This window comes from Balaenoptera borealis (genome assembly GCF_965194805.1).
Source record: "Balaenoptera borealis genome assembly, chromosome: 12".
In the NCBI taxonomy this organism is placed as follows: Eukaryota; Metazoa; Chordata; class Mammalia; order Artiodactyla; family Balaenopteridae; genus Balaenoptera; species Balaenoptera borealis.
Genome location: NC_138869.1, coordinates 76,203,528 through 76,224,142, shown reverse-complemented (window position 1 = coordinate 76,224,142; position 20,615 = coordinate 76,203,528). Strand labels below are relative to the sequence as shown.

The 20,615-nt window shown below is 47.5% G+C and overlaps 1 protein-coding gene and 1 long non-coding RNA gene across 4 annotated transcripts in view; one reads left to right on the top strand and one right to left on the bottom strand.

Annotated features, from left to right (window-relative positions):
• The window catches only part of TAF8 (TATA-box binding protein associated factor 8), a 25,635-nt gene extending 5,020 nt beyond the window's left edge, over nt 1–20,615 (bottom strand). The window contains exons 1-9 of one of the 3 annotated variants that reach the window (XM_082345993.1): nt 20,478–20,615; nt 19,554–19,710; nt 17,407–17,505; nt 16,996–17,058; nt 15,496–15,620; nt 13,084–13,231; nt 11,506–11,648; nt 4,406–4,545; nt 2,086–4,101 (exon numbers count right to left, since the gene is read on the bottom strand). In XM_082345993.1, the coding sequence (XP_082202119.1) occupies nt 4,089–4,101; nt 4,406–4,545; nt 11,506–11,648; nt 13,084–13,231; nt 15,496–15,620; nt 16,996–17,058; nt 17,407–17,505; nt 19,554–19,710; nt 20,478–20,522 (933 nt within the window). In that variant the 5' untranslated portion in view covers nt 20,523–20,615 and the 3' untranslated portion in view covers nt 2,086–4,088. Of the gene's footprint in view, nt 1–2,085; nt 4,102–4,405; nt 4,546–11,505; nt 11,649–13,083; nt 13,232–15,495; nt 15,621–16,995; nt 17,059–17,406; nt 17,506–19,553; nt 19,711–20,477 lie in introns of those variants that run through there. The other 2 variants (XM_082345992.1, XM_082345994.1) reach the window with 2 other exon arrangements.
• On the top strand, nt 4,512–5,301 carry LOC309607461. Its single transcript, XR_014232407.1, has 2 exons — nt 4,512–4,609; nt 4,696–5,301. It is a non-coding gene; the product is annotated as an uncharacterized lncRNA (long non-coding RNA).

The window sequence follows — 20,615 nt, the reverse complement described above, 5'->3', positions numbered from 1 at the left end:
TGCAGAGCAACTAAGTCCGTGCACCACAACTACTGAAGCCTGTGTGCTCTAGGGCCCATGCTCCGCAACGAGAAGCCACCACAATGAGAAGCCACTACAATGAGAAGCCCACGCACCTCAGGGGAGAGTAGCCCCCGCTCGCTGCAATTAGAGAAAGCCCAACAAAAACCCAACACAGCCAAAAAAAAAAAAAAAAGAAAAAAAGATGTTTAACATCTAGCCACTAGGGAAACGCAAATTAAGATCACAGTGAGTATTACCGCACACCTATCAGCATGGCTAAAATTTAAAAAAACGGTAACACCAAATGCTGGCGAAGATGTGGAGAAACTGGCTCACTTGTACACTGCTAGCAGGAACGCAAAATGATACAGCCACTCTGGAAAAGAGTTTCAGTTTCTTTTAAAATGAAACATACAGTTACCACAGGACCCAGCAGTTGCATTCTTGGGCATTTATTCCAGAGAAATGAAAACTTATGTTTACATAAAAACCTATACACAGATGTCTATAGCTGCTTTACTCTTAATAGCCCCAAACTGGAAACAGCCTAGATGTCCCTCCTTGTATGAATGGTTCAACAGACATGGTACATCCATACCTGGGATACTACTCAGCAATAAAAAGAAAGGAACTACTGACACACACAACCACCTGGATGGCTCTCACTCGCTTATGCTAAGTGAAAAAAGCCAACTTCAAAAGGTCACAAACTTTGATTCCATTTATACATTTTTTAAATAAAATTATAGAGATGGAGAACAGAGCAGTGGCTGCCGGGGGTAGGGATGGGGAAGAGGTGAGAGGTGGATGTGGTTATAAGGAGACTGCATGAAGGAACCGTGTGGTTATGGAAATGTTCTGTATATATTTTAATTTTTATTGGAGTATAGTTGATTTACAATGTTGTTAGTTTGTTTTTTTAAATAAGTTTATTTTATCTGCTACATTGTTCTTTTTTAAAAATATTTTCTTTATTTTTTTGACCGCGTCGGGTCTTAGTTGCAGCACATGGGATCTTTCATTGCGGTGCGGGCTCTTTGTTGTGGTGTGCAGGCTTCTCTCTAGTTGTGGCGTGCAGGCTCCAGGGCTCACGGGCTCTGTCGTTTGCGGCACGCAGGCTCTCTCATTGAGGCATGCGAGCTCAGTAGTTGTGGCGCGCGGGCTTAGTTGCCCTGCAGCATGTGTGATCCTAGTTCCCCGACCAGGGATCAAACCCGCATCCCCTGCATTGGAAGGCGGATTCTTAACCACTGGACCACCAGGGAAGTCCCTACAATGTTGTGTTAGTTTCTTCTGTAAAGTGAATCAGTTATACATATACATATATGCACTCTTTTTTTAGATTCTTTTCCATATAGGTCATTACAGAGTAATGAGTAGAGTTCCCTGCGCTATACAGTAGGCCTTTATTAGTTACCTATTCTATAGACAGTATAGTGTGTATCTGTCTCAATCTCCCAATTTATCCCTGCCCCTCACAATGTTCTGCATCTTGATTGTGAATCTACACATGACAAAAGCGCATAGAACTACACACACACGCGCGCGCACTAAACGGCGGAATCTGAGTAAGCCCTGTGGACTGTACCAATGTCGTTTTCCTGGCTTTCATATTATACTACAGTTATTCAAGATGCTACCAATGAAGGAACTGGTGAAGGGTACATGGGACCTCCCTGAACATATTTTTTTTTTTTCAACATCCTCAATCTGTAATTACCTCAAAAAAAAACTTTAAGAAGTCTATCAGATGCATAACAACATACTTACAGATTACATGACATAGCTCTTAGATTTGTTTTAAAATATACTCTAGGAATAAAAAATAAAAAGAAAAAAAGTAGAAGAAATAGATGAAACAGAAAAGATGTTGATAAGTGTTGAAGTTGGGTGAAGAATACATAGGGAAAGTATATATACTTTCCTCTCTAGTTTTGTGTTTGCAGACTTCCCAAATAAAAAAAGTTTTAGACAGCTGAAAAAGGGTACTCTGTCCAACAAAAGGGCTAAGCCTTACTTATTGGTATACAGCTTTACTCACTGCTATAACATTTGCATGCAAATTAAGTTCAAAGCTTATAATTCTGTTTCATTTACAAAGTTTTTATTATGACCTTCTATTAAGAGCTCATAAATCACATGCTTAATCTGGCTCTGTTGACTACTTTTTCCCTCCATGATTCCCCCAAAGTTATAAAAAATAAAAACTTATAAATATCCATTGAGGATTATGCACAGTTTTTACACGATAGTCAGGTCAATGTTTCAGGTTGTCCGACCATCTCCCAGTGTCTCATGCAGAACAGAATTACAGCAGCAAGGCCTCTGAAATCTCAACAGCAGAAAGGGCAATTCTTTTCCAAATCCCACCTCATCCCTTAGTGTTACAGCACTCAACAGGTGCTTGTTTGGGATAGTAGCAGGAGGAATTGCTGGGATGACTGCTCCCGGGAGCAGGTGAGAACAGCAAGCCGGGAAAGTTTCAGCCCTGCATCTGCCATGGCTCAAACCTGGAACTATATTTAAACTCAACAGGCCAAGAACCACCAAGAGCCAAATGGCAAGTTCAGAGGGGGTCAGCACAGGCCCGATCTGACTACTTTCAACTGGAAGAGTTTCAGGTCACTACAAACCGGAAAAACTCTTATTTGGTCTAGAGCTGGGGAATCCGATTTTCTCACTCACTATCCTCTCTTCAGTTGCTGACGAGCAGCACTTTCCTTCCAGCCAGCGGGATGAAATGCTTAGAGGACAGTGAGGCCAGAGGAACATGGAGCCTGCTGTCAAGTCACCAGGTTTTTCGAGTTTTCAGATTCACCAAGAGGACAGAAGGTTAAGAGATGACTGTGGAAGCCGAGTATCAGGAGAGCTCAGCATGGACCTTAGGACACTAACCCAGGATCTCCTCCTTTACCCTGTGTTAACCTCCAGGTGTCACTGGCATTTCTCTTCCTCCAACTTGGTTTTAAAACCTCTTCCTTTGGAGAACAGTCAAAAGGTATCAGCTTGCCCATCATCTTTCTTTTTTGGTTTGTAGGGCACATCAAGGATAAAGAGGCAAAGAGGCTGGACAGATTCAGACCTGCAGGCTCTTCTTGGCCCACTTCTGCCATAAGGTGGGCACATGGCCTTCCATCCACGCCAACTTCCAGCAGACCGAAGAGGTTTCTCAGCTTTCAGAACATGAGGCTAAGCCCGGCCTTCAAAATCTCATCCCCGCCACCTCCCACCCCCAGCAAATCCTTTTCCTACTGCATAAAACCAGTGATTCCTCCATCAAATCACAGCGTAATATATCCACTGATGTAGGCTCTTGTCAAAGAAAATCTCTTTTCCCAGGATGGGGCAGAACTTGGTTGTTCCCAAGCACACGCTCCACAGAGGGAAAGTAAATGATAAACCCCTCAGGAGAGGGCGCTGCCCTGCTTTAGGGAGCTTTCATCAGATGCTGATGAGAGAGTCAGTACTGCCTTTCATTCTACTCCACACGCATCTGCTTATGCCTCCTGACTCCTGCCGGCCCCAGATCGAGGCTGCGATGGGTGGGCCTCCTGTTTCCAACATGTTAAAGGAGGGAAAGTCACCTTCGATCAGCCCGACAGGGCACGTGGAGCCCAGGTGAGGTGAGAAGTAAGGAGGTTCTAGGACGATAAAATAGGTGCCACAAATTGTCAGTCAATAAAAGCAGTCAAGATATCCTGAAACACAAACTAAGCAAACAGTCTTTCTGGCAGTGAGCAAAGTAGGCAAAGAGCCCTTTCTTTCCTGCCACCTTCCCTGGTCTCCCAGGTTTCAAGGAATCAAGTTCCATGATTATAAACGAAGTCACTGGCTGCTCCTGTGCCCCACGGTATGGCCCGGTTGATTTAAAAAGCCTCATTGTTACCATCGTATCTTCATCAACCCAAACATCCAGTGAAAACAGGTAATCTTAATAGAGAGTTTGCTATTAAAATCATGCCCGGTCACACCCTAGAGCCTCAGCTCGACCCCGAGGCAGCCACCCTCTTCTTCCCTCGAGTGGCTTTAACTCCCCCAGGAAGGTGGCATCCACGTCTCTCTACAAGGCAGGCTTCCTTCTCAGCTCACGAGAGGGACCTAGAAAGAAGAGGAATCCATGGAGCCCGCCTGGTGGGGGCCCCAGCTGCTCTCCTTCTTGCGGGGGAACAACTGCTGGGCTGTGAGGGTTGGTCCCTGGGCTGCAGGATGCTCAACCTCCATGCAACAAAAGGTACATGCGGGAGATGAGGACGGAGAGGAAAGGGGAAAATATTCCCCTCTCACCAGAGTAGCTCTCCCCAAGGTTCAGAACCACTGGTGAGCCTCTCTTTTCTGCCAAGGAGCAGAGAAGACCACCTCGGTCGGCCAGGGAGGCCTCTCTGCACCCTGGCCTCCAACTCACTTCTTCCTGCGGATCTTGGGTTTCTTCACAGGCCGCAGATAGGGGTTATCGATGATGTTCTCCTCCCCGTTCCGGCTCCCCGACAAGGAAGGGTTCTGCTGCAGGACAGAGGTGTTCTCCTTCTCAGCTCCAGAATCATCCTTTGAGCAAAAGCCGAAATAAAGCAAAATACCAAATGGCATAAGGAAAGAGATCATGCCCACGGTAAGAACTACTGTTAGCATCCCTTCCATTGAGAAATTAGAAGCCCAAGCACCACCTTTTGGCTAATGTGCCTCTCTCTGCCCCAGACGAAAGGAGGCCAGGCAGCAGCTGCTATCAGAGGAAGGCGAGAGCACCAGCTTTGACACAGTGGAGCACAGAACACCAGACCCTGAACCTCTTCAGAAGGCAGGAACAGGAGTTAGAAGGAACAGAGAGCTGGGAGGGGCAGAGTCAGGGGCTACAATTTAGACGCTTCAGGGAGGAAGCCCAGCCTGTGCGGAGACAAAGAAAAAGAGAAGTGGCTCCCGATGCCCTGCAGGACTGAGAGGTACAGGACTGAAACAGATCATGTGCATAGGGCACCCCCTGGACCAAAGCTCGTGTAAATCATAATCGATTTTCCCGCAAATTCTCAAATATCTGGTACTTGCAACATGGTACAAATGATCATATCCCAGCAGAGGCCAGAAGCTGCTCAAGCCCCGAGAGCTCCCATGAAGGCGAAGCAGCACACGCAGGCACCAACACAGAGCGTCCTCCACAATCTCCGTCTGCAGCCCGTGGATCAGGCCTTTTGCTGTTCGCTTTTTGAGGAAAGTGATTTTGGAGAAAAGCTTATACGTTTGAATATATTCAATATGATCTCAGTTAAAGATTTTTTAAAAATCACAATGGGATGTAGACATAGAAAACAGTAATATGTTGAAGTTTTACAAACGGCTTCTGGAAATATGGGTGATTGATTCTCCTTTCCTTTTTTACACTCTCCTATTTTCCAAGTTCTTTAAAATGAGCAGAAGCTGCAGGCGAAGGGGGTAAAAAATCACACGAAGCAGCGCAGGCCCAAGGGGCTGTAAGGGACCAGAAGCAGCTGGTTGGGCTGCGCCCCCTGGTGGCAGGCCAACGGTTCTGTCACTGGGATTCCCGTTCTGTAACTTGAGGCAAAAGAGGACTTGACCTTAACCAGGAGATTATGCTGTCAGAAGACAGCGGGACAGTGGACAGATGGCAGGGTCTCCCATAGGGACCACTGGCCTAGGACGGCGGTGCCAGTCTGGGCTCAATGACACTGAAGAAAGGATGACTCTGAGGTTCGGCTGCGTGCCCTCTCACTGTCCATCAGCCCTGTTCTCCCCAGAGACCCAGTTCATCCAGGGCCCCTGTGCCTTCCCTCTCCAACACCCAGTCCAGTGGCACTAGAGTCATTCTGGACCTCCTGGAGGCTCCCTTGAAAGCGAGTACCCCAAGATCAGCCTGGCTGGCTCGTGTCAGACTAGGTGCTGGACACAATGTCTGACCACACCCAGACCTGCCTTGGATACTGGGCTCTGACCTTTCTGAAGTTCTTAACGGCTCGGTTTAGTAGCTCACCCCTACCTCCCTCCTCTCATCTCGCTACAGGAAACGCCCGACCTTCAAAGTTACTGGAAGTTCAACTGTGCCTTAAGTGTTTCCTGAGATGATTAGGGTGGAGGGGACCCAGTCAGGGGTGCCCTGGGATCACTGCTGGAGGCTCCCCCGACTCAGCTCGCTATGCCTCATGAGGCCAGGACTTGGGGCACGAGTCATGGGACAACAGGCTTCTCTTCTCCCAAGGAGAGCTTCTGGAAATGCCACTTTCTTTGCTGTCTTTGGGGACAGGCAGCCTTGAGATGGGGAGGGACAGGAGGAGTAGACAAAAGAAGTAAAGTACTAAAATGACTGAGATTTGTAAAAAAAGGTGGGAGTAGAAAGGTCTGTCAGGAGCGACCTGGGCCTGGAAAGGCCAGACTCAGGGCATGTGTGCACGCCCCTCATGCACCCGCCTCATGCACCCGCCTCATGCACCCCAGGCGCCCTGGGTGACTGCATCCAGCCTCACAGCTTCTACCACCACTTCCACGGCAGCATCCCCCACTTGAACCTCCCCAGCCCTCACCTCTCCCTTGACCTCCAGGCCTGCACGGCCAGTCGCTCAACTACCTGCCATCTCCACCCGGCGGTCAAGCAGGCATCTCGAATTCAACGTGCCTAAAACTGAACCCCGAGCACAAACAGCTTCTCCCACTGTCTTCCCGTCCTGTCCTCCCAGCTGTCCAAGCCCAAAACTCTGCAGTCACTCCTGCTTTCTTTCTTTCTCTGGCATCCCACAGCCAATCTGCTGGGAAAACTTCTTGGCGTTATCTTCCAAATACAGGCAGAATCTGACCACTTCCACTATCTCTACCGCGAACCCCCTGGTACGACCCACTAGTGTCTCTTACCCGGATGGACAACGGCCTCCTAACTGGCCTCCCGCCACAGTCCCTCCTCTGCCTGCCCCATTCTCACCAGCACAGCCAGTGCTCCTTGGAGAAGTTCAGACCTGCCTCTCCTCTGCTCCACACCCTCCCAGGACTCCCACTTCATCCAGTGAAAAGACAGTTCGTAAAACTGCTCACAAGGCCCCGCCTGATCTGACCTCTCCCTCCCCTCCCCCGGCCCCACCTTCCTCAGTCACACCTCCACTCTCCTTTGTGCTATTCCCCAGGGCCTTTGCACTGGCTGTTCCCTTTCCAGGACACTCTTCCCCAGATATCCACATGGCTCACTCCCTCACCTCCTTTAAGACTCTGCTCAGATGTCACCTTGTGATGTGTACCCTGAGCACCCTATTTAAAACTGAAACCTCCACCCTTTACCCTGGATCCTCCCCTACTTAGTTTCCCCCCCGTAGCACTTTCATCTTTAACATACTATATAATGATGTATTTACGTATTACGTCTATGGTCATTCCCCCACTGCCAACACACAGGCTCCCGAGATGCAGCTATTGTCTTTGTTCTGGTCACTGATGTGTCCCAAGCACCCAGAACAGTATCCGGTACTTACCAGGTACTAAACAAATACTTGCTGAGTAAATGAATGGTACAATGTTCAGAAAAGAGTAAAAGTTGAGACACTGGGATTGCCTGCAGAAGTTCAAATGTATGAGAAAATAATCCTCTGATACACCAATTTAAAATGAATAGCCCTGGGACTTCCCTGGCGGTCCAGTGGTTAAGACTCTGCGTTTCCACTGCCGGGGGCGCAGGTTTGATCCTTGGTCAGGGAACTAAGATCCCGCATGCTGCGCAGTGTGGCCAAAAAATAAATAAATAAATAAATTAAATGAATAGCCCCTTCATGTTCCTAGATGGAGTAACCAGAACCAAGTTAAACAAAGTAACTACCTAGCAACAGTCCTTGACAGCTGTGACCTTGATAGATAAAAGAACAATTTAAAACACCAGTTACTGAACTTACCGTAACAATGTCTGTAAATGCTAAAGACAGAAAACCACCTAAACATCCACAGGGGACTGGCTCGCTGAATCCACACAATGGAGCAGGAGGAAGCTGTGGGAGGGACGAGGCAGCTCCTCACATACAGCGAGCAGTGACCACCGACCACCGAGAGCGCCACAAAGAAAGCAAGCGAGGGGAAAGGACTGTTGGTGCTTAAAATAACAACGAAAAAACATCTCTAGAAGGATTCACAAGAGACTGGTGACACTGGTTGCTTTGGAGGAGGGAAAATGGACGACAGGGAACAAGGACAGGTGAAAGACTGTCACGATACATCTTTCCGTACATTCTGAGTCTTAAACATATGATTGTATTTGCCAGTCCAACGAAATAACAAGCCCAACTGACTGTCATAAATTGTTACTGGAATCCTTTTCTTGAAGTCTTTTTATTTACTTATTTTGTACAGAAGAGCATATGGTCATACAGCAGGGGCAGGGGGGCAGTGGGTGCCATGAGCTGCCATGTGCCAGGCACCTGATATGGATGAGCTCATTTTATCTCAGGCTCCTCACTTCCCCTTGAGGTAGGTGTTCCTACTCCTATTTGTATTTGTGAGGAAACAGACTCAGATGCTGGGTCATGCAGCCAAAGTCACTTAGCTGGAAAGCACCCTGGTCTGGATCTGAGGCCAGGTCAGTCTGACTCCGAGGCTCAGGTCTTTCTACTCTTTGCTGTCTGGCTTGGCCTCTGGGTATCCAGGAGTCCTCAGGCAGTTCCTGGCATCCTTTCAGCCTCGGTTCACTCACCGCCATGACCTCACCTATGTCATTACATTACCCGGGAGTTTTAGATAACACATCTGCAAGCCCTTTAGCTGCTTTGTATTTATAAAGGGACAGTGATGTTTGTTTAGAAGACTCTGCCTTCTCATAAGGTGAACCTCATCTTAGTCCGTGACCCAATCGCCATATCTCAGAACAAATTAACTGAGTCCAAAACAGAAGTGTAGAATCACAAAGCTCCTCTGCTCTATGTAGAGCCATGGGCTCCCAGCCCTAATTCTGAAAGGAATAATTCAACATTAAAGAAATGTGTGTTCAGGCAAGGGAGACCTTCAGCAAATACTAGAGTCAGCACTGGCACTTTCCACCTGCATCTTGGGGCCTCACACCTCAGAGAACACGAGGACCCCTCAGTCCAGCTACAACCACTGGGCCATCCCTTGCTTAAAAGCCAGGGCCAACCTTAAAAGATGGATGAATGTGGTAACCTGACTCTTAGGGTCCTGTAAGCTTTAAAGGCATTAGAGCTTCAGCAGGTCTGTGACTCTACTTGGCACTTTCTCCCCTGATGCATGAACAAGAGTGGGTCTTATCCTCTTACTTGCCGAGTACAATACATCGTAACCAGAAAAGAACACCCACAAGTTTCGACGAGCACACCTCCCCCCGCCGACCTTTGTCTCTGTGCCCACACATTTTATCTCCTATCCTGGCTCTGAAATGTCCACAATAAGGCTAACCCCTCCTTTTGGGCACTAGATCCCATGCCCTCTCCCTTACCAAAGATCATCATTCCAAAATGTTTCTTTCTCTCCTGCATCAACTTTACCAGATCATTTTCATCAGCATACAAACATCCTGTTATTTCTTTTATCTTAAAAAACAAATGAGGGACATCCCTGGCGGTCCGGTGGTTAGGACTCCACGTTTCCACCGTGGGGGGGTCCACGTTCGATCCCTGGTTGGGGAACTAAGATCCCGCAAGCTGCAAGGTGCGGCTAAAAAAATCAATATATAAAATTTAAAAATAAAAATAAAAAACAAAACACCTCTCTGACCTCCTTAATTCTTCCCCTTTAGTTACCGCTCCATTTTCTCTCCTTCCCTTCACAGCAGAATTCCTTGAAACCATGGTCTACATTAATGGAACTTTCTGTGATGATTTAACTGTTCATATCTGCGCTGCCCAGTAGGGTAGCCACGAGCCACAGGTGGCCACTGAAATGTGGCTGGTGTGACCAAGGAACTGAATTTTTTTGTTTTATTTAATTTACATCAATTTAGACTTAAATAGCCACATGTGGCTACTGGCCACTGTAACGGACAACACAAGTCCACACTCACCGACTCCAGTTCCTCTCTTCTCTTTCTCTTTGAATTCACTTGCTCTCATTCTTCTTGAAATTGCCATTGTCAAGGTCACAAACTACATTCCCGTTGCCAAATCTAACGGGCAACATCTCAGTCCTCACATGACTGGAACTAACTGCAGCTTCAGACACAGCTGATCACTCTCTTCTCCCTGAAACACCTTCTTCCCTTGGCCTCCGGGACGCCGCAGCCCCCTGCCCCCGCACCCCCCACCCCGGTTATGCCACCTTTCCCGCTGTGCCTTCTCCATCTCCTTGGCCGGTTCCTCATATCCTCACCCTCTGAACAGCGCAGAGCCCCAGGGCTCAGTCCTGGCACCTCTTCTCTATTTTATCCTCACTCACCCACTAGGCACTCACCTGGTCTGTGGTTTGAACACTATCTACACGCCGAGGACTCCCAGGTTTGCATCTCCTGAGCCCAAGAGCTCCTTGAACTCCAATACGCCTATGCACCTTCCTACCTGACCCCACCACCAGTATGTCTAATAAGCATCTCAAACTTACCTCGTGTAAACCTCTACTCCTGGCTTCCCCCCTACACATGTTCCACCCAACTGTCTCACCTGTCTTGGCTGAGGGCACTTCCATCTTGCCTGCTGTTCAGGAAAAAACCCTTGCATTTATCTTTGACTCTCTTTCTCTCACATCCACTCCATCAGTCACTTCTGCTCCGAAAATAATCTAGAATCTGACCAAACAATCTACCTGTGTCTTCACCTCTACCACCATCTCTCAGCTTCTTGCACCAGCCTCCCGACCGGTCTGCTTCTGCCCTCACCCTCTGTAGTCCACCCTCAACCCAGCAACCTCTCCGATCCTGAGACCCTCCTCTGCTCAGCACGTCCAGGGTCTCCCATCGTACTGACAAAAAGCCCAAGTGCTTAGGTACCGTTAAGACCTGACTTTCCCAGGAGCTCTCTGACCTCGTCCCCTGCTGTCCTCCCCACTTTTGCTCATGCCACCCTGGCCACCCTGATGGCCTCGCCGTTCCTCAGCACTACAGCGCCCACCTCAGGGCCTTCGCATCTGCTGTTCCCTCTGTGGGGAATGCTCTACTCCCAGATACATGCGAGCCTTGTTCCCCTCAGGTCTTTACTCACCTGTCACCTTCTCAGTCACCCAATCTAATACCACATCCCCCAGGCCCATACCTGCTCCCATCTCCTAATTTCTCACTTTTCCTTAGCTCCATGAGGGCAGGACATTTTGTCTATTTTGCCTCCTGCTAATTCCCTAGCACCTGGTACCTGCCTGACTCTGGCAGGTGCTCATTCAATATTTGTTGAATGAATGAATGGATCCCCGGGACACAGACTTATCCCTCGAGCTAGAGATTGTGTCGCAACTGGATCACCGCGGGCCCATCATGCAAGTCCCTAACATGGGGCCAGAGACCTGAGGTAGGTCCTGTCCAATCCCCAGGGTGATAGGCAGAGAGCAGCACGGGCTACTGCGGGGGGCATGCTGAAGCGGGCAGAAGGCAGGACCCACCGTGTTGATGTGAAGAGGGAGGTTCTCTGTGTCTGTCTGCTCATCCTGCTCCGAGGAATCCGTCTCCTCCATTTGTTGCATCTCCAGCTCAGACGGAAGAAGAGCGGTCAGGTAGGGGATGGTGAAAGGCCTAGCAGCAATCACTGGGGGATTGGAAGAGAGGCCGAGAGCCTTATGACAGATCAGCGAGCAGCACCGAATGACAGTGATGGCTAACACGCGCGAGCACTTACCACAGGCCAGGCAGTGTCCTACAGGCGTTACATGTTATCTTTAATTCTCGCCTCCACCCTATTAAGTAAGTACAATTATCAACCCCATTTTACAGATGGGAAACCTGAGGCCCGGAGAGGTTACGTGACCTCCTCAAGCACACCGGAAGTGGTGGAGTGGGATTTGAACTCAGGCAATGTGACTTCACAGCCTACTTTTACCAAGTACCACTAAAATCAGAGAGAACTGGGGCTGAATCCTAGCAAAGCATCAGCTTAGTGATCTTATACCCAAGGTCAGTTAACCCCTCAGCCTCATTACTAGAGCAGGGATATGGATCCCTTTACCTGAAGGACTCAAGTCCCGATGGCGGACTTGAGAACTCTCTGCATGGAAGTATATCCACTGAGCTAGAGGGCACTTCAGGTAAATGAGTGACCCAATTCCTCCAAAAAGCACTGAGGCTGAGTAGGAGAAATCACTGGTTAAATAAATAAATAAATAAATAAATAAATAAATAAAAAGAAAGTCTCTGTGCATACTTCTATGGTAGAATGTCATTATCAGGAGACACTCGAAGATTATTTTTAACGTGGCTCAGATGTGGGGTCCTGCAGACAGAAAGAGCTGGGTTTGAATGCTATCTACTCTCCGTGTGACCTTGGGCAAATTATTTCATTTCTCTTCTCTATAAGCCTTGGCTCCTGGAATGGTGGAAGTAACAGTTCCTAACTCAGAGGCTCACTCGAGGAGTTCATGAGATAATGTAGGGAAAGTGAGTAGCACAGTGTCTGGACTTAATAACTTAGCTGCTGTGGTTCCGGGGCGAGGCACACAGCGAGAATCCAACAGGAGCTTGCTGACTGAATGAATCATCTAAACCCATCTCCCTCACTCCCCTTTGGAAACACTGAGGCCTGTGGAGAGGAAGGAACTTGGTCACATGATGAAATGATAGTGCTGAGATGAGGAATTATATGGTAGCCCTGTGAGAGGACGTCGTGAAGGCAAAGCCTGGCAGAGGTTCTTTAACTGCCCTGCCCCCTGACACCAGGGTCCTTCTACCACCAGGGCTGCCCCTTCTGCTAAATGAGCCTCTCTGATGCCTGGGGCTCAGTCACCCTCGAGGTAACCTCAACTCAATGCACTTCAAGTGCCCAATCCCAACAGAGGCCATTACTGTTTTGGAGTCATCAGTTAGGGACAGGCCCTTAAGACCTAGAAAAAGGAGCCAGAAATGAAGAACAAGTTCCACCCAAGACAAGGACAAAGCTTATTCGTTTCTTCCAACGACACTGAGAGAGAGGGAAGATGGGGCGATGATCTCAGAGGACAAGCCAGGGTCCACAGAAGGGAGACACTCACAGGGAAACGTGCTGACGTCATCTTTGAAAAGGCTCTGGGTCTCGCCGGTCTTGGCCATAAAACGGGTGAGTGCCCGCTCCACGTCTCGTCTCTGGGATGCGGCCTTCTCCCGCAGGACCTGATAGTCTGACACGGGCTCACGGTACGTCTAAAGGGAGAACAGCAAAGACACTAGAGAAATACCAATGACTACACTGCTCTCCTCGGGTTCCTGCCTTGCTGTTGCTCTGTCCTCCCATCCTTTAAATGACCCCTACCGTCACTGAGAGCAGAGATCCCCAAGGGCAGTGGAAGGGCAGAAAGAAACAATATAACTATGATTAACATTTACTTTGAATCTTAAAAGTTAAGAAACATACAGACATTTACATTTACGTGATTGATCCCGGGCCTTCATTTAGCTCCAGCGACAGCTGGACTCAGGCATAAGAGACACATCCTGAAGGGAGAGTGGGAATTCCACCCTCACACACCTGCCGGGGAAGCCCTGCTGGAGACCACCCAGGGGCCCTCAGTGTAACATGACAACAGAATTTTCTGACATGTTTAAAATCTTCCCAAGATGAAGTATTTAACAGGATTCTGAATACACTGGTTCAAAACATGAAAATGCAAGATCTTACAATTGTTTTTAAGACAACTGCTTGACATTTAAAAAGTTGGAAATTTAATAGGAAAATTTTAACATAAGTCTTCAAATAATTGGTAGATGAGAATGAAACAAATTAGTTTTATGATTTATTAAGGGCAGCCTAAGATCCCACCTATCTTTGTACTGTACATTTTTCAACTATGAGAGCTGTTAAAGTATCAAAATAAACTGAACTTAGAACCAGACCTCCTACTTCGTATTCCACCAAGTATTAAACCAAGATTTCAAAAAATACAAAAGCTGAGGCTATAACGTGGCTGCCACTAAAAAGGAGCACCAGTTTCCTGAACCTTTAATAAGGGTCAGATGATCTTTCAATGTACATTGTTTTAGTACTGTGTTACATTACAATATTCACGTAAATGAGCAAACAAATACTGAAGCAAGTGCTTAATACTGTACTGACAGAGATATGCTACAAAAGAGTTAGAGACTGCTGTGGGTTGAATTATAGCCCCCTAAAAAAAAGACGTGTGGAAGGCCTAACCCCCAGGACCCCAGAATATGATCTCATTTGGAAATAGGGTCATTGCAAGATGCAATCAGTTAACATGAGGTCATATGAGTAGGGTGGTAAGAATCCGATATGACTGGTGTCCTTATAAGAAATGGCCACGTGAAGACGGAGATACAGAGAGAGGGCCGTGTGAAGAGGAAGACTGGAGTGATGCATCTACAAGCCAAGGGGCGCCACGAACTGCCTAGAAACCACCTGAGGCTGGGCAAAGGTTTCACAGGGAGCCTGCCGACACCTTGATTTTGGACTTCTAGCCTCTGGAACTACAAGACAATACATTTCTGTTGTTCTAAGGCACCGAGTTTGTGGCACTTTGTTACAGCAGCCCTAGGACACTAATACAGAAAATCCTGGTCAAGAGCAATGGCTGCGTTGCAATGGTGGATGACCACCTGCTCCTTTCCCCCCGTATCCTGAGGTGTGGAAAAATCTCCTGGAGGACTTGCCCCAACCCTGCATCGTGGCCATATTTGCACCAGGATGCAGTGTGGAGGCGGGGACACAGGAAGCGAGTAGAAGAGCCTCTGGGGACTCCTATGCACACTGTACCTTCCCGACGGAAGGTGAAATTGCTAGAAGGCAAATTGGAACACGGAGGACATGTTCGGAGGACATCTGAACTAAGGAGGACAACTAGACTTGCCCCATACAGACCCAGAGCTCACAGTTATGATAAGTTCCATTTCATATTACCAAGTTTTACTTTTTGGGTTTTTTTTGGGGGGCCACACCATGCAGCTTGTGGGATCTTAGTTCCCAGACCAGGGATTGAACCCAGGCCCTCAGCAGTGAAAGCACGGAGTCCTAACCACTGGAATGCCAGGGAATTCCCCCAAGTATGTTTTAAGTAACTCCTTCCCTGATTTCAAAAATAACTCTCACCTATTATGGAAAATTTGGAAAACCCAGAAAAGCACACACAAAACAACAGTTACCTATAATCCCACCAAGAATTACTACCAGCATTTTGTGGAATGTGTCTCTTCTCTACGTGGCTAGGTACTTCTGTGTTTGGGTGGGACAAGCAAAACTGTGCCAGCTTCAGTTTCTTTATTAACTATATTTTTGCCAGCAAACTGGAGAAGATAATTCTCCTTTGCCAGATTGTTTTCCAGTGAGGAAAGACATTCTGAGTTCTGAACTACCCTGTGACCAACAAACTTCTGGACTCCAGTCTGACAGCCAGTAGAATGGAGTCTGCTTTTGCATCAGTCACAGCCCCCAGGGTGGCCTTGTCACTCACCGGAGTTTTGATGTAGGTGTGGGGGTCGGGGAACTCGGGAAAATGGCTGGGGATGTGTGGCGGGTGGGGTCGGTTCTGTCCTGCAGTGAGGGCCTTGGGGGTCACCGGCTGATTGGTCACTGGAGCTGCAACAGAGTCACCAGCTGTTACTCTTCCACCCAAGGCCTTGCGCCTCTACCCACACCCTCCTTTTCTCAAAGTAAATGCTGGACCCCAATGTTCTATGCAACAGGCACTTTGTACTTCTACCAATAAAAGGCCTTTAATGGCTTGAGGACCCGAAAAGGTACCTCCGCCCCCCAACAACGCCCGGCGCGGCATGAGCTGGGGTGACATTCCCATCTACAACAATCTTGCCTGCACGCCTCTTAGGTCGGTGAGTGGGGGGCTGAGACAAGCTAACTACATAAAGAGCAGGCTGAGGACCTAAGGAAGTTAGGTGGGCTGCTAACTCCTTTCAAGAACCCAGGTAACAAAGACAGACACTGAGCCAGGGTAAGTTAAGTGAGGGCCACTGAAAGCAAGAGGGGTTGAAAATGGCACCTTTCACTGCCACTTTGAGAGGAGCATCTTAAAACGATGTCAGCCGGACTCCCCTGGTGGTGCAGTGGTTAAGAATCCACCTGCCAATGCAGGGGACGCAGGTTCTATCCCTGGTCCGGGAAGATCCCACATGCCGCGGAGCAACTAAGCCCGTGTGCCACAACTACTGAGGCTGCGCTCTAGAGCCCGCGAGCCACAACGACTGAGCCCGTGTCGTGCTGCAACTATTGAAGCCCGCGCGCACGTAGAGCCCGTGCTCCGCAGCAAGAGAAGCCACCGCAATGAGAAGCCCGTGCACCACAATGAAGAGTAGCCCCCGCTCGCCGCAACTAGAGAAATCCCGTGCACAGTAACAAAGACCCAACGCAGCCAAAAAAAAAAAGATGCCAGCCTGAAAAGAGTGATGAAAAAAAAATCTAGTGAATTCTCCCCAGGTCCTGCAAACCCAAACTAGTTACTCCAATCAACTCAGTTTATGGCACTCAGTGTATCTAAGGCAGAGATCATCAGACTTTTTGTATAAAGGGACAGGAAGTAAATATTTTAGGTTTTGCAAGCTGTGCAGCCTGTCACAACTACTTAACTCTGCCATTATTGCATGAAAACAACCATGGATAATAAGTAAACATGGCTGTGTACCAATAAAAGTTTATTTACAAAAACAGGAGGTGGACCACGTTAGGCCTATAGGCCATAGTTTACTGACCCTTGACCTAAGGAAGAACAAGCACTCTCACATTTTTCAAGTAGCATCGAGATGGTTTACCTTTCTGGTGACTGAACTTCACATCCTAATCTGACTAGCCCAAATAACGATTACATGGTAGGTAGCCCCAAATAATGGAAGGGAGCCTGCAACGAGGCAGTAGCTACATACCAGTCCCTGCCCTACTCAATCAATTCATTCCACCAGCATTAGTTGAGCACTCCTGAGTACCTCAGTTCAGACTCACTTACGGGCAGTGATGACCATCCTCTGAGACCGCTTTGCATAAGCAGGGAGAGTGTCCACATTGAAACCTAAGAAACAGGAGAACAGAAATCACCGCCCAGACCACTGGATACTGAACGTGGAAGGGGAAGTAATACTGTGGTGAAATAGTTTAAACTCCCAACTCAAGAGCTTTGCTGCCACTCAAAAGAAGCTCCAGCAGAATCCCTGAAGAGGGAGTTAGGAGGCCTCTTAAAGGGGTTCAGAGGAACCCTCTTTTGATAACTCTCTCAAGCTAAAAGCAAACCAGGAGACTCACGAGGGGATTTAAGAACGCTCAGCAGAGGGGGCTGCCTCCTGGGGACTCCTCTCTCTCTCTCTCTCTCATGCCTCCAACTCAGCTGCACTGAAGAAACGGAAACTGGAGGTGTACTCACCCATCTCGACAAGGGTGACCACAATATCTGACAGTGTGGGCTGCGTCCTGGCTGTGTGCTCACAGTAAGACTTGGCACTCCTCCCAATTTCTGAAATGTCTAGGAAAGGATCAAAGGCAGAAAGTCTTACTCTCAGTTCCCAAACAGTTAAACATAGAATTGCCATATGAGCCAGCAATTCCACTCCTAGGTATCCACCCAAGTGAAGGGAAAACAGGGACTCAGAGTGCATGATGTTCATAGCAGCACTACTTGTGCATCCATGTTCACAGCAGCACTATTCACAGTAGACAAAAGATAGAAACAACCCAGTGTCCATCCACAGATGAATGGATACATAAAATGTGGTCTATCCATATAATGGAATATTATTCAGCCTTCAAAAGGAATGACACTCTGATACAAGCTACAACATGAATAAACGTTGAAAACATCATGCTAATGAAATAAGCCAGACAGTCAAATATTTTAAGATTCCACTTATATGAGGTATCTAGAAAAAAAAATTCATAGAGACAAAAAAATTGATTAGGGGTTACCAGGAGCTGGGAGGAACGAGGAATGAGGAGTTACTGTTTATGGATACAGAGTTTCTGTTTAGAATGATGAAAAGTTCTGGAAATGGATAGTGTTGATGGTTGTACAACATTGTGAGTATATTTAACACTACTGAATTGTACACCGAAAAATAATTAAAATGGTAATTTTATGATATGTACATTGTGCCACCAAAAAAAAAAAAAAAAAAAGTCTTATTATCTGGTTGTCAAGTTTTTGTTTCTTCTACCTGAAGCTGAACCTCTTTTCAGTCATGCTAAACTCCTTCAGGGGAAAGGGGAAGCATGAAGCTGGGCTCCATGAGTGGGTTTCAGAGGTGGATGGGCAGCTCCATGAAAATTCTGAAATTGTGCTGAATTTTACATACAAAAAAGCCTTTTTCTGGGACGGGTCCACAGGTCAAAACCATTTTCATAATAAAACGAGACATTCTTTGATTTTTTTAGTCTCATTCTCTCATGCAGTTTTCCAGAGGCTATGTCACCTGTGATGACATCATGGCTCTGCTGGACAATGGGAATGTGTGCTTGTGCATTCTTATGTTTTAAAATGTTCTCAGTTTTATTTTCTAATGTGACAAAAATCTCTATATATAAAGCCCATGTATACAAAATTCCTTGGGGTCCTCAATTTAAGAGTCTAATGGGGTTGGAGATGGCTGCTTTAGGAAAATATTTGGTATTTTGAAGTTCCAAACATCAGCTGCAGAGAGTCACGTCAACCCAGATCATGCCCTTCCTGGGGCAGCCCACATCTCGTGACTGATCAAGACCAGACTACAAAGGCAGGGCTTTGGGGGACTGATGTCAGATACTCTGATGGGCAATAATTGCTCCAGAGCGCCCCACTGAGTTGGCCAATTCTTTGTTTGGCCTGTACTGCAGTTCAACTTCTCTCTCTGCCTAAACCTTTCTCTAACTTCCATTCATAGGGTTGATTCCGCCCTCAAACACCTTAAATACCCACAACCCTCATTCCATCCTCCCCTCCCCTCCCCTCCAAGGGCCCAAAGAGGGAAATACAGTGTACATGCACAAGCCTATGTGAGACCGTTCCAGGCTCCTAAACCTCAAGATACTTCCTTTTAAAAGTGGGTTTTTTTCTTTTTTCCATTTTCTAAAACGTATTCACTCTCACTCTTTGTATCACATAATATAGCACTTGATTATATAATGTGTGGCATCTATTTCACGGGAATTAATCCTGACTCTCCAATGAAACTGTAAGTTCTTCGAGCATAGAGAACAAACAGCAATAATAACAGCACCTACAAGTCATCGAGAGCTTACAACGTTCCCAGCTTTGACTGTTTTACATATACATCTCACTTATACTCAAAACTCCAGGAGGTACAAATTATTATCCCTTTTCACAAAGGAGGCAATTGAGGTTCAGGAGGTTTAGTGGTTTACCCAAGCTATTAGGTGGCAGAGTGATGACCTACACCCAGGTATATCTGATTCTAAAGCCTGTAAGTCACTTAACAATGTTCTTCTTTTTCTTAAATCCTCTCTAACACTATCACAATGCAGGACACAGAACAGATGTTTGGTTGACTCGAAGAAGGCCTATTGTTTCCTGGTACTTACAGCTCTGCAGCATCTCTGTCAATGTTTCCACAGATGCTTTCTCAGCGCTCTCAAACCCTGCCTCTGTCAGCAGGGAGCTCACAACCACTTGCAGGGTTCGCCTTCGGGCCAGATGGTAGTTATCAGCAGGGTTAGTGGACTGTTTACTTCCTGATCTCTGTGAATCAGCAGCCCAGAAAGAGAAAACATTTTCATCCAGAGGACAAGGATGCAATCACAGAGTTCACGTACTGCCAATGGCAAGCAAAGGTTCTTCTGCTAAATACTTATTAGTGCTTAATAAGATGTGGTAGTCCCTGATGTTTAGACTTACAGCGCTTGGCCAAATGAATAATAACTGAGCACCCCAGGGGCTCTAAATTCGGAGACAGCCTTTCTGCCTACCTAATACTTACAATTCCAATAACAAAACGGCTGTTTTCTACTTTCTATTTTAGCAGATTATCAGAATATATAGCTGAAGAAACACAACGATGGGATTGAACTCATATCCATCTCCCAGAAAAAAGTGACCTCTCTCTTGTTCCTCCCATCTCCACACCACTTTGCTAACGAGGAAAATTAAAACAACAAACACATGAGGCTAAGTAGAGGACCTACAAGTAGGAAGTATTTTGAAACGGGAATCCCTCCCAACTTTGGCGAGCCAATAAGAAGGCGAACGCGGCCTCGTTGCCCCAATCAGGAGGTGTTCCGGGCTCCCAACCCCCAACAGAGAACGGGCCAATCAGTATACAGGTCCACCAACTCAGGAGGTAACCGCCGAGTCTCGAGAAGGGGGTCACGTACGACCTGGAAGACCCTCCTCCACTCAGAGCTCATGGTGGGGCTGGATTTCTGGGTATAAGATTGTAGCCCAGGCTAGGGGAAAGTTACAGAATGCCCCGACTCTCTCGGCTTCGGCCCCGCGCCTCCCGCCCTTACCGTTCCGGAGCTGCCAGCCCCGGCAGTGGCCGCCGCGTCGGCCATCTTGCTCTGGCGTAATGTGCCTGAGCGCAGGGCAGGATGGGGCTTGTAGTCACGGGGCGGGGAGGAGCGGCTAGGGGGCGGGGCGACACGCGC